The 13844-nt window shown below is 50.4% G+C and overlaps 1 protein-coding gene across 3 annotated transcripts in view; it reads right to left on the reverse strand.

Annotated features, from left to right (window-relative positions):
• Window positions 1-13131, reverse strand: part of LOC142251688 (torsin-1B-like) — a 31503-nt gene extending 18372 nt beyond the window's left edge. For 2 of the 3 annotated variants that reach the window (XM_075324724.1, XM_075324722.1), the window contains exons 1-4: window positions 12890-13131; window positions 9199-9464; window positions 7528-7742; window positions 6737-6864 (exon numbers count right to left, since the gene is read on the reverse strand). In XM_075324724.1, coding sequence (XP_075180839.1) covers window positions 6737-6864; window positions 7528-7742; window positions 9199-9464; window positions 12890-13103 — 823 coding nt within the window. In that variant the 5' untranslated portion in view covers window positions 13104-13131. The remainder of the gene's footprint in view (window positions 1-6736; window positions 6865-7527; window positions 7743-9198; window positions 9465-12889) is intronic. The other variant, XM_075324723.1, reaches the window with a different exon arrangement.
• Window positions 13132-13844: the final 713 nt, after the last annotated feature.

Raw genomic sequence — 13844 nt, forward strand, 5'->3', positions numbered from 1 at the left:
GAAAAATCGCTTACCGCCCGCTTAAAAAGCGGGTGTGTGGTCGCCAGATAGCCCCTAGTCCAGGTCTCCCAGAGCCTTGCGTCCTTCCTCCAGCCAGACTGCATGTAATGGCTGCCGGCGTCCTGAGAGAGAAGGGGGGCGGGCCCTGGGCGTTCCTGGCCAAGAGCGGGAAGCCTGCTTCCCTCTGTGCCAAGTGAGAGGGCTGGAGCATGTAAATCAGGCTCCAGCCCTCGTCGCTGCTAGCGAACAGCGTCTCTCCCCTACCCTGAATGACAGGGTGGGGGCGGGAACGAAACGGAGCTGCCGGCGTCCTAGGCCCAAAAAGCCGGGGACTAAATTTATAACCGCCGCCGCCGTAAAAGCGCGGACGGCGGATCCCCGGCGCACCACAAGTCACAGCAGCGCCGCCCGGTCCAGAGGGGGTCGGCGCTGCGTTCCCAAACACAAACAATCCCCCAGTAATCTGTAGGGACACCAACTCCACGTTGCGGTCCCCGGCGCACTACAACACCCAGCCAGCCCGGAGTGTGTCTGTGCCTGCCGGGGACACAGAGTACCTGTATGATGCAGGGCCTGTCCCTGATCGTACTCCTGCTCCGTCTCCATCAGGTTCTAATGGGTCTGTGGATGGAGCCCGGCATCAGAGCTGAGAGGCCGGCAGGATCCCACTTCCACAGAGCCCTACAAGGGGATGTGGAAGGAAAACAGCATGTCAGGCTCCAGCCCTGTACCAGCAATAGGTACCTCAACCTTACAACACCATCCAGGGGTGAGAAGGGAGCATGCTGGGGACACTATATGTGTCCTCTTTTCTTCCATCCGAAATAGTCAGCAGCTACTGCTGACTAAAATCTGTGGAGCTATGCATGGAATGTCTGACCTCCTTCGCACACAAAGCTAAAACTGGAGAACCCGTGATACCACGGGGGGGGTATAGCCAGAGGGGGAGGGGCCTTGCACTTTTAATGTAGTGCTTTGTGTGGCCTCCAGAGGGCAGTAGCTATACCCCAATCGTCTGGGTCTCCCAATAGAGCGCTGAAGAAAAGAAGGTAAGGAGATATCCTGATTGAGATGAAAGGGGGATACCACCTTAGGGAGAAAATCCGGGACCGGACGCAGAACCACCTTATCCTGGTGAAACACCAGGAAGGGGGCTTTGCATGACAGCGCTGCTAGCTCAGACACTCTCCGAAGTGATGTGACTGCCACTAGGAAGACCACCTTCTGCGAAAGGCGTGAAAGAGAAACATCCCTCATCGGCTCGAAAGGTGGTTTCTGAAGAGCCGTTAGCACCCTGTTAAGATCCCAGGGTTCTAGCGGACGCTTGTAAGGTGGTACTATGTGGCAAACCCCCTGCAGGAACGTGCGTACCTGCGGAAGCCTGGCTAGACGCTTTTGAAAAAACACGGAAAGCGCCGATACCTGTCCCTTGAGAGAGCCGAGAGACAAACCCTTGTCTAATCCGGATTGAAGGAAAGACAGAAAAGTGGGCAAGGCAAACGGCCAGGGAGTAAAACCCTGATCAGAGCACCAGGATAAGAAGATCCTCCACGTCCTGTGATAGATCTTGGCGGACGTTGGTTTCCCGGCCTGTCTCATGGTGGCAATGACATCCTGAGATAACCCTGAAGACGCTAGGATCCAGGACTCAATGGCCACACAGTCAGGTTGAGGGCCGCAGAATTCAGATGGAAAAAAAGGCCCTTGAGACAGCAAGTCTGGTCGGTCTGGTAGTGCCCATGGTTGACCCACCGTGAGATGCCACAGATCCGGGTACCACGACCTCCTCGGCCAGTCTGGGGCGATGAGGATGGCGCGGCGGCAGTCGGACCTGATCTTGCGTAAAACTCTGGGCAGCATCGCCAGAGGGGGAAATACATAGGGCAGTCGAAACTGCGACCAATCCTGAACTAATGCGTCTGCCGCCAGAGCTCTGTGATCTTGAGACCGTGCCATGAATGCCGGGACTTTGTTGTTGTGCCGGGACGCCATTAGGTCGACGTCTGGCGTTCCCCAGCGGCAACAGATCTCTTGAAACACGTCCGGGTGAAGAGACCATTCCCCTGCGTCCATGCCCTGGCGACTGAGAAAATCTGCTTCCCAGTTTTCTACGCCCGGGATGTGAACTGCGGAGATGGTGGAGGCTGTGGCTTCCACCCACAGCAGAATCCGCCGAACTTCTTGGAAGGCTTGACGACTGCGTGTGCCGCCTTGGTGGTTGATGTACGCCACCGCCGTGGCGTTGTCCGACTGAATTCGGATCTGCCTGCCTTCCAGCCACAGCTGGAACGCCTTTAAGGCTAGATACACTGCCCTTATCTCCAGAACATTGATCTGAAGGGAGGACTCTGTCTGAGTCCAGGTTCCCTGAGCCCTGTGGTGGAGGAAGACCGCTCCCCACCCTGACAGACTCGCGTCCGTCGTGACCACAGCCCAGGATGGGGGCAGGAAGGATTTCCCTTTCGACAGGGAAGTGGGAAGAAGCCACCACTGAAGAGAGGCTTTGGCTGCCCGAGAAAGAGAGACGTTCCTGTCTAGGGACGTCGACCTCCTGTCCCATTTGCGGAGAATGTCCCATTGGAGTGGACGCAGATGAAACTGCGCAAATGGAACTGCCTCCATTGCTGCCACCATCTTCCCCAGGAAGTGCATGAGGCGCCTCAAGGGGTGCGACTGGGCTCGAAGAAGAGATTGCACCCCTGTCTGTAGTGAACGCTGTTTGTCCAGCGGGAGCTTCACTATCGCTGAGAGAGTATGAAACTCCATCCCGAGGTATGTTAGCGATTGGGTCGGTGTCAAATTTGACTTTGGGAAATTGATGATCCACCCGAATCTCTGGAGAGTCTCCAGAGCAATGTTCAGGCTGTGTTGGCATGCCACCCGAGAGGGGGCTTTGACTAGAAGATCGTCTAAGTAAGGGATCACCGAGTGTCCCTGAGTGTGTAGGACTGCCACCACTGCTGCCATGACCTTGGTGAAGACCCGTGGGGCTGTCGCCAGGCCAAAAGGCAGTGCCACGAACTGAAGGTGTTCGTCTCCGATGGCAAAACGCAGGAAGCGCTGATGTTCTGGTGCAATCGGCACGTGGAGATAAGCATCCCTGATGTCGATTGATGCTAGGAAGTCTCCTTGGGACATCGAGGCGATGACGGAGCGGAGAGATTCCATCCGGAACAGTCTGGTTTTCACGTGTCTGTTGAGCAGTTTGAGGTCCAGAACGGGACGGAATGATCCGTCCTTTTTTGGCACCACAAACAAGTTGGAGTGAAAACCGCGACCACATTCTTGAAGGGGAACAGGGATCACCACTCCTTCTGCCTTCAGAGTGTTCACCGCCTGAAAAAGAGCATCGGCTCGCTCTGGGGGCGGAGATGTTCTGAAGAAACGAGTCGGAGGACGAGAGCTGAGCTCTATCCTGTAACCGTGAGACAGAATGTCTCTCACCCATCGGTCTTGGACATGTGGCAACCAGGCGTCGCAAAAGCGGGAGAGCCTGCCACCGACCGAGGATGCGGTCTGGGGAGGCCGAAAGTCATGAGGAGGCCGCCTTGGGGGCGGTTCCTCCGGCGGTCTTTTTAGGACGTGACTTAGACCTCCATAAAGCAGAGTTCCTCTGGCCCTTCTGTGGCCTGTTGGACGTGGAGAATTGAGACGTGGCTGAGGGCCGAAAGGACCGAAACCTCGGTTGTATCCTCCGTTGCTGAGGTCTGTTTGGTTTGGACTGGGGTAAGGACGAGTCCTTTCCCTTGGATTGTTTAATAATTTCATCCAATTGCTCGCCAAACAGACGGTCGCCAGAAAATGGCAAACCGGTTAAGAACTTCTTGGAAGCAGAGTCTGCCTTCCATTCGCGTAGCCACATGGCCCTGCGAACTGCCACTGAATTGGCGGATGCTACCGCTGTACGGCCCGCAGAGTCCAGGACGGCGTTCATGGCGTAGGACGAAAAAGCCGACGCCTGAGAGGTTAAAGACACAACCTGCGGAGTAGAGGCATGTGTGACTGCATTAATCTGCGAGTGACAAGCTGAGATAGCTTGGAGTGCCCATACGGCTGCGAATGCTGGAGCAAAAGACGCGCCTATGGCTTCATAGATGGATTTCATCAGGAGCTCTATTTGCCTGTCAGTGGCATCCTTGAGCGATGAACCATCTGCCACTGCTACTATGGATCTAGCCGCCAGTCTAGAGACCGGAGGATCCACCTTGGGACACTGAGCCCAACCCTTAACTACGTCAGTGGGGAAGGGGTAACGTGTGTCATTAAGGCGCTTAGTAAAGCGCTTATCCGGAAAAGCTTGGTGCTTCTGGACCGCATCTCTGAAGTTGGAGTGATCGAAAAACGCACTCCGTGTACGTTTGGGAAACCTAAAATGAAATTTCTCCTGCTGAGAAGCTGACTCCTCAATCGGTGGAGCTGGAGGAGAAAGTTCTAGCACCTGGTTGATGGACGCTATAAGGTCATTTACTATGGCGTCCCCTTCAGGTGTATCAAGATTGAGAGCAGCGTCAGGATCAGAGCCCTGAGCTGCCCCCTCCGCTTCATCCTCCAGAGAGTCCTCATGCTGAGACCCTGAGCAGTGTGAAGAAGTCGAGGGAAGCTCCCAGCGAGCCCGCTTAGCCGGTCTGGGACTGTGGTCCGTGTCGGAGTCCTCACCGTGGGACCTAGGAGTCACCCCAGGAGCACTTTGCTGCTCCGACCGAGGGGGGCCTGGGGACAATGATTCAACAGTGCCCGGGGCCTGTGTTACAGGTCTGGACTGCAAAGCTTCTAGTATCTTAGCAGACCATCTATCCATAGACTGAGCCATGGATTGTGAAAGTGACTCAGAAAGTTTCTCAGCCAACACTGCAAACTCTGTCCCTGCCACCTGGACAGTGGTAGCCGGTGGTTCTACCTGGGCCGAGGGTCCCACCCGTGGCTGAGGCTCCGGCTGAGTGAGTGTCACAGGGGCCGAGCATTGCACACAGTGAGGGTAGGTGGAACCTGCAGGTAACATAGCCGCACAAGAGGTACAGGTTGCAAAATAAGCCTGTGCCTTGGCACCCTTGCTTTTTGCGGACGACATGCTGTTGTCTCCTCTTAGAGCAATCAGTGAGGGTATATAGCCAAAAGCAAGTAATGCGGCCGAACAGAGCAAATGTATACAGTATATGGAGATATATATATATATATATACTCTTCGGCACCCGGGGGGGCCAGCACCAGGTAACCGGTGCGGCTTACCGACCGCCCTCAGCGGTTGTGTGTCCACCAGATTCCCTGCCTGGGCCTCCCAGAGCTGTGGAGCTCGGTCTGAAGTTCTCCACCGGCAGAAGTGCAGATAGCAATGGCTGCCAGCGTTCTGAGGGGAGGAGGGAGCCGTGGGCGTGCCTCAGAAAGTGCGGGAATCTGGTGCCCCACAGTGCTCAGTGAGGGGGGAGGAGGATACCTAGTATGCTCCAGCCCTCACCGCTGACGTCCAGTCTAGCGTCCCGCCCTTACCCCTGACTGGCAGGCCCGGGGGCGGGAGTATGCGGTACTAGGCCGCAGAAGCCGGGGACTAAAGTTAGTAACCCGGCCGGCAAACAGGCGCGGTCGGCGCGGTAGTCCCGGCGGTGGAGCTGGAGTTGACACAAAACACACAGCAGCCGCTGCAGCGTCTGTTACACAGGCGCTCTATGCGCCGTCCCCAAGGGGACACAGAGTACCTCAGAGAAGCAGGGCCTGTCCCTGATGATACCCGATCTCCTGTCCGTCAGATTCCCCCAGGGGCTGCGGAGGGAGCCCGGTCCCAGTGCATGGTGACCGGTTAGGATCCCACTTCTCCCAGAGCCCCTAAGGGATGGGGAAGGATAACGGCATGTGGCTCCAGCCTTTGTACCCGCAATGGGTACCTCAACCTTAACAGCACCGCCGACCAGAGTGGGGTGAGAAGGGAGCATGCCGGGGGCCATGTTATGGGCCCTCTTTTCTTCCATCCGATAAAGTCAGCAGCTGCTGCTGACTAAAATGTGGAGCTTGCGTGCATGTGTGCCTCCTTCAACACAAAGCAAAAAACTGAGGAGCCCGTGATGCACGGGAGGGTGTATAGGCAGAGGGGAGGGGTTACACTTTTTAAAGTGTAATACTTTGTGTGGCCTCCGGAGGCAGAAGCTATACACCCAATTGTCTGGGTCTCCCAATGGAGCGACAAAGAAAATTTGTTTTTGTGTTTATTTCAAAATTAGAAGATCTCTGCACAAGAGAAAATACTTTCTGGCCATTATAAGACTTGTATCCTGCATTTTCACCAGTTCTCCCCTCTGCAGCCACTGTGTGTCTCTCATTTTGAGTTGTCTCTGAGCTAGTGGGTAGAGACTAGCTGCTATGATGTCTCCCATACACAGCACCCATAGATAATGATGGATTCCTGCTCTCCCGTCTCTATGTTGCACATGTTCAGAGGAAACAGCAGCAGTATGGGAGGCATTATTCAGCAGTACTGAGCAGTGTAGATGTGAATCCAACACTAATGAGAAGGTGCAGCACGTTTTCCCTCTCTGCTTGTCGCACTATTCTCCACCCTCCTCACTGTAATCTGGACAGTGATTTGTCATCCATCTTGTTTTGACCAGTTTTTCAGAGTGAATGATTATTTTAGACAGTGAAATGGCTCATAAGTGTAGAAAGTTTCTTATATTCACTTCTACTACTTGATGCAGTTGACTGAAACGTCAGCGACCATTTTAGATCTTGCGTGGACGCAGTCACTCACTATTTTTGTTATTGAACAGCTCCACGGACAGCACATTCTCCACGTCCTTCAGCTCCAGGTCTTCTCTCGTTTTCCCCGAATCCCAAAATTGTAGCATCAGTCTATTGATGAGATCGCCACCGGCATTGCTGAGGGAAACGACACAGAAAACGCCCCGTTTACTATATTCGAGGAGTTTGACAATATACCATTTTATTCATAGATTTATCCCCTTCCGTCAAATTCAGTGGTGCGCAACCTGCGTCCCTCTAACCTGTGTGACACTACAACTCCCAGCATGTCCTGTCAGTCTATGGCTCCCAGGGCTTGCCCTTCCACAACAAGTCTTGACTGCAACTGGTCAATATGTTAAAATACTAGTCAGCAGTTCTATCCGTTTCTGGGAAAGCTGGGTGACATTGCTGGCAGTCCGCGTGGTTGGCATTGAGTTTTACTACAACCAATATAGCCAGTACCAAGGGACAGATGAGGACAAGGCCTGAGTTACAAAATGACCGCCAAACCGGTTATTATCCAGAAATTACTAAGAAGCAGCCAAACATCATTCATTACAATGAGCTTCTTCACCACAATCAACAGGCCTCACATGTCAACGATAAAGACTAGGCCTCGTTGTCCATAGCAACCAATCACAGCACAGCTTTCATCTTTTCAAACCAGCCCAGGAGGTGAAAGCTGAGCTCTGATTGGTTGCCATGAGCAACAGGGCCTACTTTACTTGTTCTTTGGGACCGAAAATTTTATCTGCTTCTACAGTAACTTGTAACATATAAAGAGGGGGGGGCGGGTACCTGAGAAAAATAAAGATGGCTTTGCGGTAGGAGACTCCGTCGATGTGCTCATAGTAGTCCAGGAAAGGCTTGATGGCGTCAATAAGGCCAGGGTGGAGCTTGTCCATTTCATCAAATATAAATATGGAGCGAGCGCATTTACTGGTGTTTCCTCGGATCCATGACTGCAACTGGTCCTGAGGAGGGAAGACATATTCTGCTGCATCACATCCGATCTACGGGGGAAGGGGTGCGGAACTAAGAAGCAAAGCAGGACCAAAAGGCGTTCATTAGGCTCCAGGAATGTGCCAAAAAGTGGGTGCGGTGACCAGGCACCCAAAAGCGGCCATCTTTTGCCTTTATATAATGCCGTTGACCAAGTTTTAACACCTTGGACATGAGGCCTGGTCATGAAGGGATGGGGAGTGAAATTTTGTTGTTTCCCCCCTCACTTTAACACTACTGTAAGGGGGACATACTGGTATATTTTTTGATATTTATGTAGGTGTTGAGACATTAAAACAAAAACTTTTTTTCCCCACTTACAATAGCCTTTAGTTTATTAAAAAAAAAATAAAAAAAAACCCAAAAACACTACATAATTGTTCTAGCATGTTCGTAGTGACAAACAAGAAAATTATCACACTATTTGCCCTACATATTAAACAATGTAGAAAAAAAAAAAGCACCCATATAGTAAGGTTTTTATAAATTACTCGTGCCCCCCCCAAAAATAAAAACAAAAAACTATTATAAGGCGGCTTTCACACGTTTTTTTTAACATGCGTCCTGAACTTTTTGTTAACGCAAAAACGGATCCAGTGCAAATGCGTTTTCATTTCAATGCATTTGCAATGGACTCGCGTCACCATGCGTTCACATGCGTTTGCGTGCGTTATAGTGAGGATCCAGCGAGTTGCAGTTTTTTCACTTTTTTCAAAAATGTTACTTGTAGCGTTTTTGAGCTGCGTCCAAATACTGCAAAATCTCTGGATCCTGACTATACTGCACGCAAACGCATGTGAATGCTGGCATGCTGATAGACAGGATCCTGCTTGCTCTACTGAGCATGCCCAGAAACCAGCCTGGTGTGATCAGTCCCTCACTCCCCCTCCCTCTCTTCCCCACCTGAGAGCTGCGGAGGCTCGTAACCAAGGTAAACATCGGGTAACTTGCTTGGATACCTGATGTTTTACCTTGGTTACGTGTGCAGGGAGCCCGGCTCCTAGCAGCTGTAGACGCTTGTAACCAAGGTAAATATTGGGTATCCAAGCAAGTTACCCGATGTTTACCTTGGTTACGAGCCTCGGCAGCTGTCAGATGCCGGCTCCCAGTCTCACGTTCAGTACCCTTCACATAACTCCAATGCCCGCTCATAAACTTCAAGTGACAGGATCCTGCAAAATAACACATGCGTTTTTCTCTGCAAAAACAGGATTCACTTTTGCAGCAAAAAAACGTTCATGACGCATGCTAAAAAAAACGTAGTGTGAAAGCCGCCTAACGCAATGAAAAAGGTGTAAGTGCTCCAAAATAGCAGCAATAGGAAAATATTAAAATAAATAAATAATATTAAAAAAAAAAAAACAAACAAAAAAATCATCATAGTACTGCTAACTGGAAAATTAGAAAAAAAAGTTTTTAAAGTGGTAAACTAGTGTCCGCTTGTGAATGGAGGGTCGTTCTGCGTACCTTGTAGCGGGGGATCTGGCTGTTGTGGGGGAAGTGCAGGGTAGATAGAAAGAGATGGACGAATTTGCTTCTCATTCCCAGATCATAAATATTCTCTGCGATAATTTTGCTGACAAAGTTCTTGCCGGTGCCGCTCCAGCCGTGCAGGGACAACGCCAGGGGCTTCTTCGGGTTCTCATTGCTCATAAATCCGGTCAGCGCCTTGTAGATGATTTCATGCGCCAGGTGCTGTCCGAAAAGCTTCTCCTTCAAGCTGAGCTCTAGAGCTGAAACCGATAAGAAAACATCCGGAGTCCATTGAGCCTGTAAGAAATTCTGGGACAGCATTCACACTTCTCTAGCCTTCAGAGCTGAAATCTCAGTGCTGCTTGCTATTAGGTTGAGGTCACACGGCCATATTTTCTCCATCAGAGAAACACGGTCTGATTATCCTGATCACAGTAGGAGCTGTTTTTTCTCGGATGTGGAGAATAATAATAAGTTTCTTCACCTTTTTCTCAGTCCGTGAATATCGGACCCCACTTAGATGTCATCCGAGTGCAGTCCGATATTTTTTTCCCCACCAACCCATAGACTTGAATGGCCAAGTATCATTGAATTTACAGATCAAAATAATCAGACATGTGCAGGCCCCATAGAAGAACATTGGTGTGAGTGTGATCCGAGGTTTTGATGAGCCATGTTGGTATGTACCCACGTAGCAGATGTGTGCAGAAATTCTGCACACAAAACTCAAAACTATATGTTTTGGCCGAAAAAAGCAGCAGAAAATAAGCACCCGTTTTTTATAGTGTTTGTGTTGGTTTTTTTTGGTTCTTTTTTTTTAGTTATGGCGATTGCGGAGGTTCAGGCGCTGTACCCCTGCGATCGCCACTGAGTCTCTGGCTGATGTTACAGCTAGGACCCCGCTCTCACTGCCCGCACCGATCCCGTCAGTTTAACCCCGTAAATGCTGCAATCAATGATGATCGCAGCATTCAGGAGGCAGGGGGAGGGATGGATCGCTTATCTCTCCCTGGCGATCGGGTCCCTATAATGCGATCTCAGGGACCAGATTGCTGCCATGGCAATCCTGGGTTGTCACCATGATGACCCTGAGTTACTGAGGTACGGGGAGCCTCACACACCATGCCAGATGCATGGTGTGTGAAGTGTGAGCTGCGAGGGCAACACTGACAGCTATAATCCATTGCAGTGATCGAGCACTGATGTGGATTATATCAAACGCAGGAAAAAAAACGCAGAAAGAAGTGACACTTTTTACAGCACCAAAATCTGCAAGGAAAAAAGAAGCAACGTGTGCACAGCAAGTCAGGATTCTCATAGACTTTGCAGGATTGCATTTTTACTTGCAGTATTGATTACAATCTACAAGAAAAAAAACCCGCAACGTATGTACATGGCCTTAGAGTTGGGAGAATTTATCCGAGTGTTTCTGCAGAATGTGGATTTTTGTAATGCAAAGTCAGCAAAAATTCAGCCAAATTGATAAACTGTAGAGAGGCAGTAAGGTAAAAAAAAAAAAAAAAAACTAAATAAAAAACTAACGCAGCTCATTACCACCTCAGCCATTCCTTCTACCCTGAACAGTCATCTGCGCCTCTTATTACCGCCACTGCGAGCTGAAACCAGAGATGAAACCACGGTGGGACGGATTACGGCATGTATCGCGACAAAAGGCGGGACGTGGCCTTGACCTAAGCCAAGACTAAGTAAGTCAAGGCCCAAGACATCCCAGGCTGAAGTACCGGACGCATGAGGACACCTACGGCCTCGGTAAGAAGAGACTGAGGACCGTACAGGGCGGCATTTTTGGCGAGGGGGGGGTTCTACATCTTACTTTTTTATGTCTTGGGGGTCCCTCTAGACCTCAGAGCATAATAAGGGACAATCAATTTGGGGAAAAATAAATATGAACCCCATTTCTGGCAAAATCCACACTATTTGCCACATTCTGAATCTCATCAGATCCGCTCATCTCTACCTTTTATTTTGTTAAACCTCATTCTGGTGATGTGACGTCTTTAGGGTCTGTGCACACAGATCAGGAGGCAGGAAAAAAAACGCAGTGGCAAAGGGGCATATTTTAAGGCTATGTGCTCACGTGGCGTGTTTTTTGTTTTTTTTTTACATTTTTTTCATGTATTTTTCCTTGCTTTCTTAATCAATCCTGCAAAGTCTATGAGAATCCCGACTTGCTGTGCACACGCTGCTTTTTTTTTTTCTTCTTGTAGATTTTGGTGCTGAAATAAGAAGCAGCGTGTCAATTGTTTGTGTTTATTTCCTGAGTTTCTATATTCCCCTGCAGTGTTATAGCACTACAGTGGATTATAGCGCAGCACTTCGCCTGACATTGTGCATACAGCATGGTGTGTGAGGCTCTACGTAGCTCAGTAACCCGGGGTCATCATGGTGTTTACAATCCAGGGTTATCATGGCAGTGATTGCATTACAGAGACCCGATCATCAGGGAGAGGTAAGTGATTCCTCTCCCTGCCTCCTGAGTGCAGCATTCAGGGGGGGTTAAGACGCCGGGCACCGCTTTGAGCAGGGAGAGCCAGGTCCAGGCGGTTACATCAGCCGGAGACCTGGCGGTGATCACTGGTGTACAGCACTTGAACCCCCGCGATCGCCATTACCAAAAAAAAAAAAAAGTGCAAACGCAATAAAATATGCATGTTTTTTCTGCTGCGTTTTTCCAGCCAAAACATGCATTTTTGAGTGTGCAGAAAAGAAGCGCATAGCACTGCAGTGCATTTTTGGTGCATATTTTTGCCATCCATTAGGCTATGTTTATTATGTTTATTTACACAGTGCATTTTTTTTGGGGGGGGGGGGGGTTTGAAGCAAAACCCGATCTCTTAGCAGTACAAATAGCGGCATTATTTGCAGCGTTTCTGGTGTGCGGTTTGTCTACAGTACATTTAAACAAAGTTTCATTAAAAAAAATGCAACAGAAACGCACTGTGTGAACACAGCCTAAGGCTATGTGCGCACGTTGCGTACAAGCCCTGCAGAAATTTCTGCAGCGATCTGAAGAGCACATGTGCGCTTTAGATCGCTGCAGAAATGTCCGTAGTGAGCGCCGATTCCATGCGCTCTGCCTGCAGCTCCTGCCATAGACAGAGCAGGAGCTGCCGGCAAAGCGCAGGAAAGAAGTGACATGTCACTTCTTTTTGCGCAGCGCTTCGGCAGTAGCCGAAGCGCTGCGCTCTTAAACGCCACGTGCGCACGGCCCCTGCACAGTCTCCATAGACTGTGCAGGGGACGCAGGACGCATGCAGTTACGCTGCGCTACAAAGCGCAGCGTAACTGCATGTTTTTACGCGACGTGCGCACATAGCCTAAGAATGGGTGAAATCTGCAGCAAAAAACACAAGGAATCTACATGCTGCACGTTACTTTCTGCACGAAATCTGCAAGGAAGAAAGAAAGACTCTACATGTGGAAAAAACTTTAGGTTTCTCATTGACTTTGCACTAAAACGCATCAAAAACGCAGTAAAAATCTCAGCCTTTACTCTCTGATACATTGTAACAAACCCTCAGCACAGTGAATTCGGGCTGCAGGAGGGTGTACCCCTCACATTGGGGGCAGAGCTCCCCCATAACTTTGCAGATTGGCACAATGCATATAGTGCAGGACTACAAATCCCAGCAGGCCATGCAACCCATCACCCTCCCCTTCTAACCTGTGCCGTTAAAGGGCTTGTCCACCTGGCAGCACTCCACCAGCCGCCCGCAGTAGAACTTCGGGGAGGACAGGTAGCCTGTGAGGGCAGAGGCGGCTGCTATGGCGAGCCCCGTGGTGATCGGCTCCAGGGACACAACCACACGGAGGAGCGGAGCCGCCAGCAGCGACAACAGGAGCCACGTCCCGGGCCGGGACCACCTGACAGCAGCCATGAGAGCCGGGAGCAGCGCGCAGGCGCAGAGGAGCTGAGCGCGGCTGAGCGGCCCGTACTGACCAATCAGCTTTGCGGGTTTTTTTCTCCGCCCACTACAATGTCTTCACGTTTACCACGCTCACGGATATGTGACGTCATCGGAGGGAAATTAAACCCTGTAGTAGTTTCACTTTCATTTCCCCCACTTATAACTTAAGTAACCCGTTACCATGGTGACAGTTACTAACTAATATCAGGCAACACTATAAAATAAAAAGTTTTCCACACTTTCAAGTGACTTTTTGTGTTCTTCCTCCCTCCCTTGTTATCTAATACATTTTTCACCTCCTTTAGGCTAGTTTCACACTTGCGTTTATTTCCTTCTGTCGCAATATGCCGTTTTGGAAAACAGCGAAATCTGTTAACGGATTCCACTGCTTCCCATAGACTTGTATGGACAACGTTGCATCCGCCGGCCGACGCTGCGTTGCTTCTGCCGGGCGGAAAGAACGCAGCATGTAGCATTTTTCTGCGCTTCCCTGAGCGTCAAAAAAACGCAATGTGCAGGATTCCGTCAACGTCCGTCATTTTTATAATGGAAGCCTATGGTGGCGGAATCCGGCGGAACCCGTCATTTGATGGATTCCTGTGACAGATCCGTCTTTACACAACTGCACATGCTCAGTTGAGTAATTGTTGAAAAAAACAGCTACAACGGATTCCGTTGTTTTGCAGTAGCCGCTATAGGCAACGTTACATG

Source organism: Anomaloglossus baeobatrachus, chromosome 9 (assembly GCF_048569485.1).
Source record: "Anomaloglossus baeobatrachus isolate aAnoBae1 chromosome 9, aAnoBae1.hap1, whole genome shotgun sequence".
Lineage (NCBI taxonomy): Eukaryota > Metazoa > Chordata > Amphibia > Anura > Aromobatidae > Anomaloglossus > Anomaloglossus baeobatrachus.